The sequence below is a fragment of the Eubalaena glacialis genome, chromosome 10 (genome assembly GCF_028564815.1).
Source record: "Eubalaena glacialis isolate mEubGla1 chromosome 10, mEubGla1.1.hap2.+ XY, whole genome shotgun sequence".
NCBI classification, from domain to species: domain Eukaryota; kingdom Metazoa; phylum Chordata; class Mammalia; order Artiodactyla; family Balaenidae; genus Eubalaena; species Eubalaena glacialis.
Genome location: NC_083725.1, coordinates 111,352,981 through 111,367,734, shown reverse-complemented (window position 1 = coordinate 111,367,734; position 14,754 = coordinate 111,352,981). Strand labels below are relative to the sequence as shown.

At 46.5% G+C, this 14,754-nt stretch overlaps 1 protein-coding gene across 6 annotated transcripts in view; it reads right to left on the bottom strand.

The window, feature by feature from the left end:
* STX3 (syntaxin 3) overlaps positions 1-14,754 on the bottom strand; it is a 41,675-nt gene that overhangs the window by 17,647 nt on the left and 9,274 nt on the right. For all 6 annotated transcript variants that reach the window (XM_061201804.1, XM_061201806.1, XM_061201800.1 and 3 more), the window contains exon 2: positions 7,360-7,443. In XM_061201804.1, the coding sequence (XP_061057787.1) occupies positions 7,360-7,443 (84 nt within the window). The remainder of the gene's footprint in view (positions 1-7,359; positions 7,444-14,754) is intronic.

Here is a 14,754-nt window from a genome sequence, read left to right as displayed (position 1 = left end):
ATCTGTGAAATGAGGATTATCATATTTCCCACTTCCTAGAGTTTGTGTGGGCATTAAATAAGATATGTCAAAGGCATAACACAAAGTACACGCTCAATAAACATCAGATGGTGATAAAGACAAAAATAGCCAGCAACTACTACACATTTATTGTGTGCCAGGTACTACGCTGAGCCTTTATAAGCAATGTCTCATTTAATCCTCACAGCAATGCTAATGTTAACAAAATGTTCTGTGATGTCAGTAGCCACCCAAGGAAATCCAGTAAGGACAGCAAGTCAACCACTCTTCACGTTGGGTGTCTGCCTCATGGAACCAACTATAATTACCACAGTATATAGGCTGCCCTCTGTATCCTCAAGTTCTGCATCCATGGATTCAACCAACCCCGGATCGAAAATACTCAGGGAAAAAAAAATTCCAGAAAGTTCGAAAAAGCAAAACTCAAATTTACCACACTAGCAACTATTTAACATAGCATTTACATTGTATTTATAACTATTTAGATAGCAATTACATTGTATTAGGTATCATAAGTAATCTAGAGATGATTTAAAGTATACAGGTGTGTGTAGATCATATGCAAATACTATGCCATTTTATATGAGACTTGAGCATCCACAGACTTGGTATCCACGGGGGTCCTGGAACCAATTCCCCCCACCCCCGCAGATACCGAGGAAGGACTGTACTAATCACCATCACCTAACTAAAAGGAGGGAGTTATTTTCAAGGCATGCATGGCCTCTTCCCTCTGGACCTAATTAGCCAGTGGACTCCAATCCAATCTAATGTAATGTAATCTAATCTAATCTAAAAGCAGAGAAAGTACTACTTTGGAGACTGGCAGATGCCGTGGGTTAAGGTATAAGGCTTTGTCCCTTCTACATAAAGGTCTCTGCCTCCCCTAAATTCCCATGTGCCTTGTACCTCTAAGTTAGGCATTAAATCTTACATATTTATTTATTGAAAACTTATTATACGTCACCTTTTTAAGGTGACAAAAGTAATGGGGTTGTAAGGGTCAAATAAATGATTCCTGCTTTGCACAATTCATATACCTTTACTTTTCTCCAAAAACAGCAAAATCCAAAACAGTCCTTGTATTAGAAGTTCTCGGTGAAGTCCTCTTTGATTTGTTTGCTTCTTTGCTTTGGAACACAAACATTGACAAGAAGGGACAGAGAAAGGTCTCAGTCAGCCAAGCAACAGAAGTCAAGTCCCTCAAGGGGTTTTATCAAGACTGAGAGTAGTATTTCAACTCTCCTTTTACGAATGAAAAGAAACATATGATCTCAGAGTTATACTGACCAGTGAAAGGTAGTAGTCTTGGACAATCACCTCAAATCAATTAAGTGTATCTGGGCTTTGCATCACTCAAAATAGGGTCAGGAAAATAAAAAACTATCTAGTTATTTTAACCGAAGTAATTGGGTAGTTTGGGTAGTTTTCCTCCCTCATAAAAGGACTTCTGAGCTCTTCTAGCTGCCCGCTAGAAAATACAGGGAATTCTTGACACAGAGATGCAAGAGCTGAGAAGCCAAACAGAGGATGGTGAGGCACTCTGGCAATGAGCAACAGCAGGTTGGAGGGACGACAAGGAAGGCAGGGTCACCAGGGCCCCTCTGATGGCAGCCAGACGCTGGTGGAGTCAACTGGCAGAACAGGACCACGGAGGCAGGGTCTATGGAGTGAAAGTTGAGGCCGTGGAGGAGATACGTCTGGGAGGAAACCACAGCTTCATCCCACGACCTTGACTCTTCTGCGGTGCCTCCCCTGGGTCAAACACACCAAAAGCCAGTTGGCAAGGGAACCTGGGCAATGAGTACCTTGCAATACAGAGCAGAGTACAGGGAGGGCGGGGAATGGACCTGAGAGTAAACAGGCAAATGACCGGCAAGGGCTTCCTGCCTGCCTATGGAAAGAGCCCGGAAATGCAGAACCTACCAGCTCGCCTAGTCATCCAAAGATGCTACTTCAAGAATGAGTTGGGGGCTTCCCTGGTGGCGCAGTGGTTAGGAATCTGCCTGCCAATGCAGGGGACACGGGTTCGAGCCCTGGTCTGGGAAGATCCCACATGCCACGGAGCAACTAGGCCCGTGAGCCACAATTACTGAGCCTGCGCGTCTGGAGCCTGTGCTCCGCAACAAGAGAGGCCGCGACAGTGAGAGGCCCGCGCGCCGCTGCAACTAGAGAAAGCCCTCGCACAGAAACGAAGACCCAACACAGCCAAAAATAAATAAATAAATAAATAAAATGTAAAAAAAAAAAATCCTTCCTTCTCCCCATCTTTGGCTTGGTTGTGTCTTTAAAAAAAAAAAAAAAGAACGAGTTGGAGAGTATTTAATCTGCTAGATTCAACTTAATGCCTAGATTTCCAAGTTACATCCACTTCGAGAATCTTCGTTTTAACAAAAATCACAAGACTGCTCACCTCTCAGTTCCGCTAACCAGCCACGGCTCCACCCGCCTTGTTCCCCTCAGATGCCTGGATCCCCATCACTATGCCAAGCACATGGTGTCCCTCAGTAGAAGCTTGTTCAATGGATAGATAAATGAATACAAGGAACTCCAGGGGTAAGCTTGCTTCATACACCACTGCCAAATTGCCTCATATACCTTTTTTAAGCACATCCAAGAAAGAAAACTTTATAATAGCATTTTCTGAAATCTATTCATTCATCTTGCTAACCGAAGTTACATGTCAGAAGGGGTTCTATGAAAAAAATAAGTGTTGAGATAGGTAAGTTAACCAGGTTTCTTTATTATAGGATTTCTTAGAATCTTTAATAAGTTCATGTGCATTTTCAATCTCCATGGGAGGAAAACAGTATGAAGTGTTTCTCAAACATGTTTGATCACAGAAGTCTTTCTGCATCTCATACTGCCAGCCAAATAGCCATCCCCACCTGCCCCTGCCCTTTCTTGTTAACAGAACTCTGATTTGGTTTGGGCAGCAATGTTGCCAGCCCCAGAGGATGAATCATGATCGGTTCTATGGCAATCCTGACAATCCTGCCCCTTTGCTAAGTTCTCACTTTCTTGGTCTCCATTCTAGAAAAGAGTGGCCATGACCATGTGATCCACTGCCGGCCAAAGAGCCACAGGGGAAGTCAGTGTGGAGGACTTGGGTAGTTTTCCTCCCTGATCAAAGGATTTCTGAACTTTTCTAGCTGCCTGCTCTCTCACTGCCTGTGATGCTGGTGTAGGATGATGGTATATGGAGCTGTGACTCTGGCGGTTTTAAAACATGGGACAAATTCTTCAATCTCCTCATTGAGAGGTGGTATCTATGTACTGCTCTCTTGAATCTGGCGGGCTTGTGACTGCTTCGACAACAGAGTATGATACAAGTGATGGGCTGTATGATTTCCACAGCTACAATGCTTGTCTTGGAGTCCTAAGCCTCCTCTACCAAACCGATGACCCTGAGTTGGTCATGCTGAGGAGCCCATGCCACAGAAAGAGGTCAAGTACAGGTGCTCCTTTGAGTCACCCTAGTTCAGGCACCAGATGCTTGAATTAAGAAGTCTCTGAGGGCTTCCCTGGTGGCGCAGTGGTTGAGAATCTGTCTGCCAATGCAGGGGACACAGGTTCGAGCCCTGGTCTGGGAGGATCCCACATGCCGCGGAGCAACTAAGCCCATGCGCCACAACTACTGAGCCTGCGCGTCTGGAGCCTGTGCTCCGCAACAAGAGAGGCCGCGATAGCGAGAGGCCCGCACACCGCGATGAAGAGTGGCCCCCGCTTGCCGCAACTAGAGAAAGCCCTCGCACAGAAACAAAGACCCAACACAGCCAAAAATAAATAAATTAATTAATTAAAAAAAAAAAAAAAGAAGTCTCTGAGATTCCAGGGACTTCTCTGGTGGTCCAGTGGCTAAGACCCTGTGCTCCCAGTGCAGGGGGCCTGGGTGCGATCCCTGGTCAGGGAACTAGATCCCACATGCCGCAACTAAGAGTTGGCATGCTGCAACTAAGAGTCTGCAACCTGCAACTAAAAGATCCCACGTGCTGCAACTAAGACCTAGCACAGCCAAATTAATAAATAGATAAACAAATATTTAAAAAAAAAAAAAAGAAGTCTCTGAGATTCCAGACTCTGGCTATTCAAGGCCCCAGAAACTGTGCAGCAAAAATAACCCACCTCCGGGAGCTCCCTGGTGGTCTAGTGGTTAAGAGATTCGGCACTTTCACTGCTGGGGCCCGTGTTCAATCTCTGGATGGGGAACTGAGAGATCCCACAAGTCGCGAGGGCACAGCCCCCGCCCCCCCCCCAAAAAAAACCACCTTCACTGGGCCCTGTCTGAATTCCTAATCCACAGAATCCATCAGTATTACAAAGTGGTTGCTTTACCCCACTAACTGGTAGGGTGATTTGTTACATAGCAGGCAGACTCCATCTCTCAATCCCAATCCTGCCCTCTCAGGCAGGTTGTTTCCTCTAAAACTCTGCACTCTCTGCCGACTGAACAAAGAGACCAAGGAAAATACAGACAACTGCAAATTAGACAAAAAATCTAAGGTTTATCATTTACTAGACCCTGGCTTTTTAACAGCTAAGGAGGCCTAAACACCCAAGGGTCAACCCTTTTCTATAATAACTGGGAGGCTGGAGAAACCATTTGAGTTTTACAGGGCAAAGCACATTTGGAAAACATCCTGATCTTGTGACTTCATCTGCACCTTGCAAATGCCTCTCTGACCAAGCTGTGATTCACACCATCAGTCCTCAGCAAATAACCAGGGGTGACCGACTTGCTGAAAGCAGTCCAAAAGGTACCTTTTATCACAAGAGTGCATTCCCAAGAAATCTACACAGCTATCAATGTATCCTGCAGGATGTACTGGGTGTATTCCTTAGACACACAGAGAGGGAAACCTTTTCATTTCCCCAAATCCCTATTATCTGGAATGCACTTTAACCCACCTTCAAGGATATTTCCAGACCACATTCTCTAAAGTAAACTTTGCGGTCTATTTATTCACAAATACACTGGGGAACAGAACGGTGATGAGAACTAAAATTTACTGAAGACATACTTACTGTAGGTCAGGCACTGTGCGGGTACATCTGTATACTTTCTCATTTTATGTTTATAACAACCAGCAGGTAATGCCACTAGGCCTGTTTTAGAGGAAACGGGGGTTTAGAGCAGTTAAACAACTTTTCCAAAGCTATACCACTGTAATGGGCAGAGCTGAGATTTAGACCAGGATCCGTGGGGCACCAGAGCCTGCACAATCTCTTCCCATGATGGGCTCCCTCCTGCCTCTGCCCCACTCCCATACTGATCCTCTCTGTGCTCTATCTACACGAGTACAGAGGAAGGTAACATTTACCTAAGCCCCCTCTAAGCACTTTCCCAGTGCTGGCTCTTTTCATCCCCAACACATCTGTCTGGTCAATATTTTTCTCCCCATTTCACAGCTAAACCCACAGAGACTTAGAGAAGTTAAGGCATGTGCCCAAGATCACACAGTTAGTGGCAGGTAGGGAATTATGTCCAAAAAAATAATGCTGTTTCCACCCCACCATGCTGTCCCCTTCTCCACCCTAAATATGATAGGTCTTTTTTTTTTTTTCCTAAATGATAGAAAAGCATTTAACTAAGAGAAAGCAATAAGAAAAGCAGCAGCCCTTGAGACCTTGTTAAGTCCCCCAAAATAACTACCATCCGTCTGGTGCTGTTCTGTTCAGATGACGCTTTCCAGATGTACAATCTTCATGGGATCTCATGTGATCCTCACAACAGCCTTGAAAGGTAAGTACTGCCATTCCCAGTTTCCAGAGCAGGAATCAAAACCCAGCTGGGTTAAGGAACCTGACCAAGGTCAACTGCTATTAAAGGCCTGAGGATAGACTCAGACCAGGTCTTGGAGGCCAAGGCCCACCATCTTCCCACCTCACAAGGAGCACTGCCTCTCGGGGCCCCTCTTACGGGTTAAGAAAAGAGGTAGGAGACCGTTAATGGAGAAGAATCCTTATCCTAGGAAAGAAGTTAATGTAACTGGTTCTCTAAGGCAAGTTCAGAGGGATGAGCTACAATGATGTCATGCATCTCCTCAAGTCCACCCCCAGCACTGAACAGAAAGACCCTTTCCTTCCACAGTCCACACCTAGAACAATACTGGACTCACAAAACTCAAGCATTGTTTGATCTCACTATGACTCCTCCACCAAAGGGATGGGCCCACCCATGGGGAGGGTGGGGATCTGTGCAGTATTCACAGCCAACTTCCCAATCAGGTCAGCACACACTCAGGTTTGCTCTGAAACCCGCTTGTGACTCTCACAGATGAACTGGCATAAGCCATCAAGTCCCGCTCCACTCCCCTTAGAAAAGAACTAGAGGGTGGCTTTTCCACACTCACAATCCAGACGACCGGAAGCACGCACATCTCCCCTGCAAAAAGAATATGACGCCTTTTTATATATGCAATAAAAAGCCTAAATAAAGAAACCATAATATGGTGGCAGAAACTTCCGTGCCGGAACTTCTAGTGGTTTGGTTTGGTTTTATTGAAACACATGTACGTCAGATGCTACATGGAATGTTTTAGAAACACTAACCCATTTAATCCTCCTAATAGCCCTATGGGGAATTACATTATCAATCCCAACGTACAGATAAGGAAACCAAGCCTGTTAAGGAAATGTTCACAAGATCAACAGCTGTCAGAAGCAGGGCTGAGATTTGAACCCAAATTTCCCTGGCTTCAAAGGCTGTGTTTCTGTCCATGATACACAACGCCCCCCAACCCCCCACCCAAGCTTTACATCACTCACTGTCTACCACAGCACCTTCCAACAGGACCCTCTACATCAAAGACTATGTGAATCTGTACACGCGGGACACCCATGTTTGCCTCTGCTGAATTTCGAAAAAAATAAACTGGTGGTTTCTTGGTTTCTCAGTTATCACCAGAAAAGTCAAAGGGATTGAATTTTTGGAAACAACAATTCTGATCTACCCAAATCACAGGCCTAAAAATGCAATGAAATGCAATTTTTTTTTTCCACACACTTGTGGCTGGGCCCCCAGGGTTGGTTCTGTATTTAAAATATGTAATTCAGGCAAGAAAGGATATCATTAAAATGTTGTCATGTAGCATAAGACTTTAAAAGCATCTCTTTAACATATATAATTTACCTTCTCCTGACTTTCTCAGTAAGATTAAAAATCCTTCCAAGTACTGAAGAAACTCTCCTTGTAACTTCTTGGTGTGTCCATTCCACCCCAGCAAAAGACTGACTTTCCTCTGCTACCCTTGAAAGATCTGAGGGTTTTTATTCTTTACTAAGGAAGTTGTGTTTCCTTATGTCCATTCAGAAAAAAAATACCGGAAGGGCACCTACCTCAGAAAAGAACTCGTCCATGAAAGCTGTGTTGTCAACAGCAATCTCGACCTCATCGGCATCGTCATCCTGTGTCAGCTGCTTCTGTGAGAGACAAAAAGGAGGAGGGTGAGACCAAACGCACCGGAAATAACGAACAGCACTGAATGCTCGCTAAAGACGAGAAGCTATATCTGTAGTGAACATTTTACATACATAATCTCCTTTAAAACTCAGAACAGCTCTGTGATGTATCAAACTCTGATGTCACACTGTCTGAGTGTAAATCCTAGCTCCACACTTACTGATATTTTACAGGGGGATGAGGGGAAGAAGTGAGCAAGTTACTAAACTCGCTGTGCCTAGGTTTCCTTATCTGTAAAGTGCTAATAAGAACACCACTTACGTCATAGGTTCGTTTACAAAATAAATGAGATAATGAATATAAAACACTTTGGCACAGTGCCTGGCATACTGTAACTACTCAATAAATATTATGTTTTGGTGGTGGTGGTGGTGGTATTGGTGATGTTACTATAACTCATTCCAGTTGGAGAATGTAAAACAGAGAGGTTAAGTAACTTGGCCGAAGTCACACAGCTAAAATGTTGGAGACAGGCAGATTCTAGCCCATCCTTTGGATTTGGACCATATGTTCCTAAACTCTTCTCCACAACGTTCAGATGCATGACCTACCCTACCGGGGATCTGTATGAGAACAGTCCCAATTCCTCCAAAGCACTAGCTTCAAATCATCACAGTAGGAGCAAACATTTTCCTGTTTTCAGAAACCACCTACTGCAAAGGAAACAGCACTGTGTGCTGTTCCCTGTCAGAGCTCACGTTTATGGGGAAAAGGAAGCTCTCCCGGCAGCCCCCAGCAACCCCCGGGGACCCCGGCTTTCATAATCTCATTCAGCTACCTCTACAAAAGCACAAAATGGCTATCTAAACGAAGTGCTTCCCTTCCCACCCAGCTAAAGGGCCTGAGCGGCTTCTGCATTCTTCCCAGATGCTCCTCCCAGACGACTGCTGCATTACACACAGCCCACCTCTGAGCAAGGAAGAACTGGTTGTTGGGAGTGGAGGTGGGGAGGGGGTGAACCCCTCGACACCTGCTTCTCCACACCCTTCAGTGGCCTATGGCCTCCTAAGCCAAGACATGTCACTCTCAACATGGGAACTCCACCAGCAAGGAAAGCCACCAGGGAACTCTTTCCTTCCCCTGCTACCATCCCCCTGACCTGCTATAGCAGATGGAGTTACCGGGAATTCCCACTGAAATTTGGGACTCTCCAGCCATCCGGGGAGCCTCTTTTGACTGGCTCCTCTGTAATCTCATTCTCTGGCTTGTCTGCAACCATCAGCCACCCAAGCTTAATAGCCACGTTCAAAGGAACTGAATTCGAGGACACTGCTACAGCCCCCAACAATCACCTTCCTAAAACTTAGGACTGATCCCGTCCTTTTGCCACTTAAAGTCGTTCAATGATAGTTCATCTCCCAGGATTGAAAGTCCCAAAGCCCAACAGAGCACATGGGGCCCTTTAAGATCCAGTCCCGCCCACGTGTCTCCCTCTATGATGCATCTCTGGACCAGGCGCTTGGAAACTCCTAGCACTTCCTGGACACACCATTCTTTCATATTGCTGAGCTGTCACACAAGGACTTCTTCCTGAAATGCATCTGTCCAGCTGGCAAAATTTTATTGAGGCTTTAAAACTCAATCTCAAACAAACTTCTCTGTCTCCCTGATCTGACACTCCCCGACCCCCCATGCAAACTTGAAAACCTCCCTGAGTTCCCAATGCATTTTGTGCAAACCTTCCACAGCATTAATCCCAGCCCTCTATTAATTATCCCTTCACTTATCTATCCTTCCCCACTGACTGTAAACTCCTGGAGGGTCAGGGTTGCCTTATGTATCCACTGGAGAAGATACTTTGAGTGTGTGCCTGCCCAGAACACCTCCCTTTGTGAAGCTAACCCCGACCTTCCCCACATGATTCTGGGAAGGTTATCAATCACCACCCAAGCTCCCTGAGGATTCTGAATGTGAAATGAACAGAGCCGAGTCAACCTATAGCAGCACCCAACAGAGATACCTGCTTGGTTCCCAGGGCTACCCTTGTTTCTATCCTCCCTAAGCCACGCCTTGGCTTAGAGCTAGTTCTACACATCTTCCCCAGTATTCTTTCAATGAGCCCAACAGTATTCTTGTAATGCTGTTTTTATTCATTTAGCCAGAACCGGCTTCTGTCACTTGTAATTAAAATTACTTGTACTTGGGAATTCCCTGGCGATCCAGTGGTTAGGACTCGGCTCTTTCACTGCTGAGGGCCTGGGTTTGATCCCTGGTCGGGGAACTAAGATCCCACAAGCCATGGGGAGCGGCCAAAAAAAAGAAGTAAAATAAAATTACTTGTACTTGTCATTAATTAACTTATTCCGCATGTATACTGGGCACTTACCATATGCTATATATGTAACGGAAACTTAATCAATTCTAGTTGAATAAATAACCCTTACCAGAGACCAGTAGCCTGGATCCACCCAGCAGTTTCTAAAGTGTGAGATAAAATGCTCCTTTTATCAACTATCATCAATACTTGGGCCTCTCAGCAGCCTCCAGAGAGCTCCATCTCCCAAAAAGGATCTTGGAGATCCTCTCTAGAAAATAGGAACCTGGTCTCCCTCCAGGAAGGTGAGTTAACAAGCATTTGTTGAGTTTCCTCTCTTTGGAGGTCTTGTAGAGACCCCCACTGAGGGGATATATCCCATGTCTGTGTGTGTACAGACACACATGAGGGTGTCAACTCAGTTTTCTTCAAATCGGTACACGTGCTATGGAAATGGGATGAGGCTGCCATCGTGGGATGGACTAAGGGAAGGTTTTGGAAGCTGGGAACACATGTGTCCTGAAGCATGGGCACAGGCCCCTAGCCCTCCATCCTAACATGCACTTGTGAGACCCCTGGAATTTGTACAGGGATTCCCCACCCAAGACGGCCACATGTTGGCTTTGAACAGGCTCTAACAGGGCAGCCTGGGCCACCTCCAGTGAGAGGACACGTGAACTAGGAAAAAAGAAGCCTTGGGTCACCCACAACCGAGGTCCAAAACCTGTTATTACCAATTACTGGCTGTGAGACCTCTGTCAAGTCCCTTACTGACCTGAGTTTACCTGCAAATGGTAATAACACCACATACTTTATGACTTTTACGAGGCTTGGAAGAGTTCACACGTGGAAAGCTTCTAGCACAACACAGGGCACACAGTAGTGCCTAATAAGTGACAGTTTCCCCTTCACCTAGTCATAAAGACGTGATGTCTAAAAGTGTGTGTTCTGGGCTTCTTCCCTCGTGGCGCAGTGGTTAAGAATCCACCTGCCAATGCAGGTGACACAGGTTCGAGCCCTGGTCCAGGAAGATCCCACATGCCGCGAAGCAACTAAGCCCGTGCGCCACAACTACTGAGCCTGCGCTCTAGAGCCTGCGAGCCACAACTACTAAGCTGCGTGCCTAGAGCCCGTGCTCCGCAACAAGAAGCCACCACAATGAGAAGCCTGCGCACCGTAACAGAGAGTAGCCCCCGCTCGCTGCAACTAGAGAAAGCCCACGCGCAACAACAAAGACCCAATGCAGCCAAAAATAAATAAATAAATAAATAAATTTAAATAAATAAAATAAAGGGCCTGTTTTTAAAAAAAAAAAAAGTGTGTGTTCTCCTCCGCGGAAAGTGCTCACACAAAGAAGTTCAATTCTGCAGCATCAGGACCACCAGGGTTCTATAACTGGCTCCACCTCATGCTAGTCACTGAGCCTTAAATACTGGGCTCAACATCTCTGAGCTTCAATTTCCTTATCTACAAAACAGGAACAAAAGTGTCCACCAGGGCTTTTGTGAGGATTAAATAAGATAATAATTTTAAGCTCCTTACACAACGAATAGCACATGATAACATCTCAAAAAAACAACCATACATAAGATCCAGCAAAGTCATCTTCTCTATAGCTTTAATCTGGATCTAAGTACCCTTAAACAGGAAAGAAAAAAAAAAAGATACAGAACTTTTAGAGCTGAATGCAACCCTACCGATTCTATCATCAAATTCTCTCACTTAAGAGATGGGTAAACCAAGGCCCAAGACCAAATAATGAGTTACTGGAGCAGCCAGGAATAGAACCCAGGTTTCTTGATTCCCATCGTCCCATGCAGAGTTTTTCCCACTGTAGCGTGCTGCCTCCAAAATATAAAATAACAATGGCAACAAAAGCAACAAAGTTTAGTCCAGATCAGAAAATTCCAGAAAGAGGCCATCATCCCAGGTTATCTGAGTCACGTGACGCTGGAACCAGGCTTCTCCGGAAGGGGATCTACCAGATCCCAAGGCAAGGGTCCTTCCCCTCTGACACATCTGTGCTCTTACAGACCAAGAGGCCTCAGGGACCCCAGGGGCAAGGAAAGCACATGATGCACTTTATCTTCAGCCCACATGACTGGGCACAGCCAAGAAGAGAACTTTGGCATCTTTATCAAAGCATCAAGGCATGTGATAATAGGAACGTCACAGTAGCTGCAACATCAGCTGCAGTAAAAAACGTACATGAGAACCACAAGCCCCACCATCCACTTCCTCTCCCCCAACCTTCTGCTGCCTCTCCTGCCAAGAGATGGGAGATACCACCAATGACTCAGGCAGCACTGAGCTCGAATCTGGGCTCCATCCCCCGCCCCCCACCCCTCACATGCACCCCAACACTCAGTGAGGACAGCCAGGGCTATGACTCCCTCTCTGGACACAGTGGAAAGAGTTCAGGGGCCCAGGACTCAACTCAACCTGCAATTCCTCTCACTCAACCTTACTGCCTTTCTCTCAACTGCCTTCTCGTCATCCTTAGTCTGTTCGACTGTGGGTCCCTCCTCATCAGCTCCTTTAATAAAAATAGTTGCCACCTGCAGAGCCCCTAGGAGGTGCTAGGTGGCCGCCACACTCTGGCTGCTTCACGTACGCTGTGTCAATGAACCCCTCCTAAATTCTGTCACTGAGAACCTGCAGGGCAGAGAAGTTCTCATTTATTCATGGCCTCCCAGCTACTGATGTGCAGAGTCGGGGCTCACGCTTCGGTTGTTGGTCCTGAGCCCCTGTTAATTCCACTGCATCCCACTCACAGCAGCCCAGCCCTACAGAAAGCGGGGCCGAGAGAAAGGCGCTGGGGGCCTTGGGGACAGCACTTGTCTCCACTAAGCCTTGGTTTTCTCACCAAGTAAGGAGCTTAGCTTTCCAATGTGGCTTTGTGGAACCCCAGACCTCTGGGGTGCCTCAGAAACCACGCCGGGGGGGACTTGCCTGGTGGCACAGTAGTTAAGAATCTGCCTGCCAATGGAGGGGACACAGCTTCAAGCCCTCGTCCGGGAAGATCCCACATGCCACGGAGCAACTAAGCCGTGCGCCACAACTACTGAGCCTGCACTCTTAGCCCGCGAGCCACAACTACTGAAGCCCACGAGCCACAACTACTGGAGCCCACGTACTGCAACTACTGAAGCCCGCGCACCTAGAGCCCGTGCTCTGCAACAAGAGAAGCCACCGCAATGAGAAGCCCGCACACTGCAATGAAGAGTAGCCCCTGCTCGCTGCAACTAGAGAAAGCCCGCGCACAGCAAAGAAGACCCAATGCAGCCAAAAATAAATAAATAAATGTGTTAAAAAAAAAAAGAAGAAGAAACCACCAGGGGAAGTCAAGGAGGTTGGCCCGCACCCCCCCTTCAATCTGCATAGCTTCATTTTCATCTGCTTTTTACACTGAGGTTGAATATATGATTTCATTTTCAGAACGAGGCCTCTTACCAAGAGAGAAAAAGGAAGGAAGGAAGGGAGGAAGGGAGGAAGGGAGGAAGGGAGGAAGGGAGGAAGGGAGGAAGGGAGGGAGGGAGGGAGGGAGGGAGGGAGGGAGGGAGGAATATAGGGACGGAGGACTATAGGGAGGGAGGAAAATAGGAAGAGAGAAAGAAAGAAGCAAGCTTAGCTAGCTGGAAAGCCACCAAAGTAAATGAATGGATCTGGCTCTCTGATGCCCTCCCTGCCTCAGGTGTCAGACCCCCGAAAGATGAGAGGGTCCCCAGACAAGAGGGGAGACCCAGGAGCCCTCGGGAAAGTTTTGGGGCGAAGGAAATAATAACAGAAAGGATGGGACCAGCAGTCTGGACTAGGAAGGAGCATCTGGTCCTGATTTCCCCCTGTGGGGTATTAAAGGGTTGTGGCCAGTGGGAACAAGTGAGCACAAGTTCCCGCATCTCCTCCTCTGAACATGTAAATAGCTCTTTGCTTGGGGGTATAAACTCTTCTTTATAAACCCAGATCTTCACCCAATAAATCCGATTCAAAGAGACAAGGACGCGTGATTTTTCTTGTCCCTGCAGCTTACCTCGCCCACCAGCCTCCTTCCAGGATGAGGGACTGTGGATTCCCAAAGACAAATACCATCACGTCCAAGGATTTCAAACACACACTCATGCCCGTGCACCCTCGGCCCAGCATCTGGTTTTTCCAGTCTCTCTTCTCTAATTAAAAGAGCCAGAAATTCTGAGTAAATGTCAGCTCTGAATAGGCACTCAGTGTTCTCTGTTCCCCATTTGAGAGTCAGAGGGACCTTCTCCTATGCCCCTTCTCCCTCCTACACTGTGGTCTCTTCCAGCAAAACCCTCCCAGAGGGAAGGTTCCCAGTGGAAAGGGGAAGGTTTGCTTCCCCTTTCCACTGACTGCCTCTTCCCTAACACCTGCGATGGAGGAAATCAAGCGATAACGGTACCCTGGGTGAGCCTCGCACTTTTACTTTCAAGATGTTGTTCTGGCTGAACAGTTTGAGGCAAGAAATGGCCCCATTTGGAAATGAAGACACTGAGAAATAAACCCAAGGCCAGTGAGTCGCTGGACAACTGAACAAGAGCCAAAGTCCCTGATGGCCCTGCTCCTTGCGTTCCGCCATAACAATGATACCACCAGATAATATGTGTATTTTGTTGCAGGCACTCTTGTGGTTTCACACATATTATTTAATTCTCACGGCAACCTTATGAGGGACAAATAGGACTTTCCCCACTGACAGCTGAGACAACTACTTAATTAGATTAAATAACTTGTCCCAGGTGATTCAGTTAATAAGTGGCAGAGTTAGGACTCAAAAGCAGGTCTGTGGGAGCCAAGAGCCCCAGTTCTTACCCTCTACACTCTATTTGAAGATGTCCTTCCCATGCTGGATCAGAAACACGCCCTCACTTATTTCAGGGGATGCTGCAATGTCAGTATAACTAAATTGATCTAATCTATATGCATGAATGAAAAAGATAGCAGTGCATATAATCCCATGAATGTGCAGGTATGTGGAGATATATCTGACTGCCTGAGTTGAAAA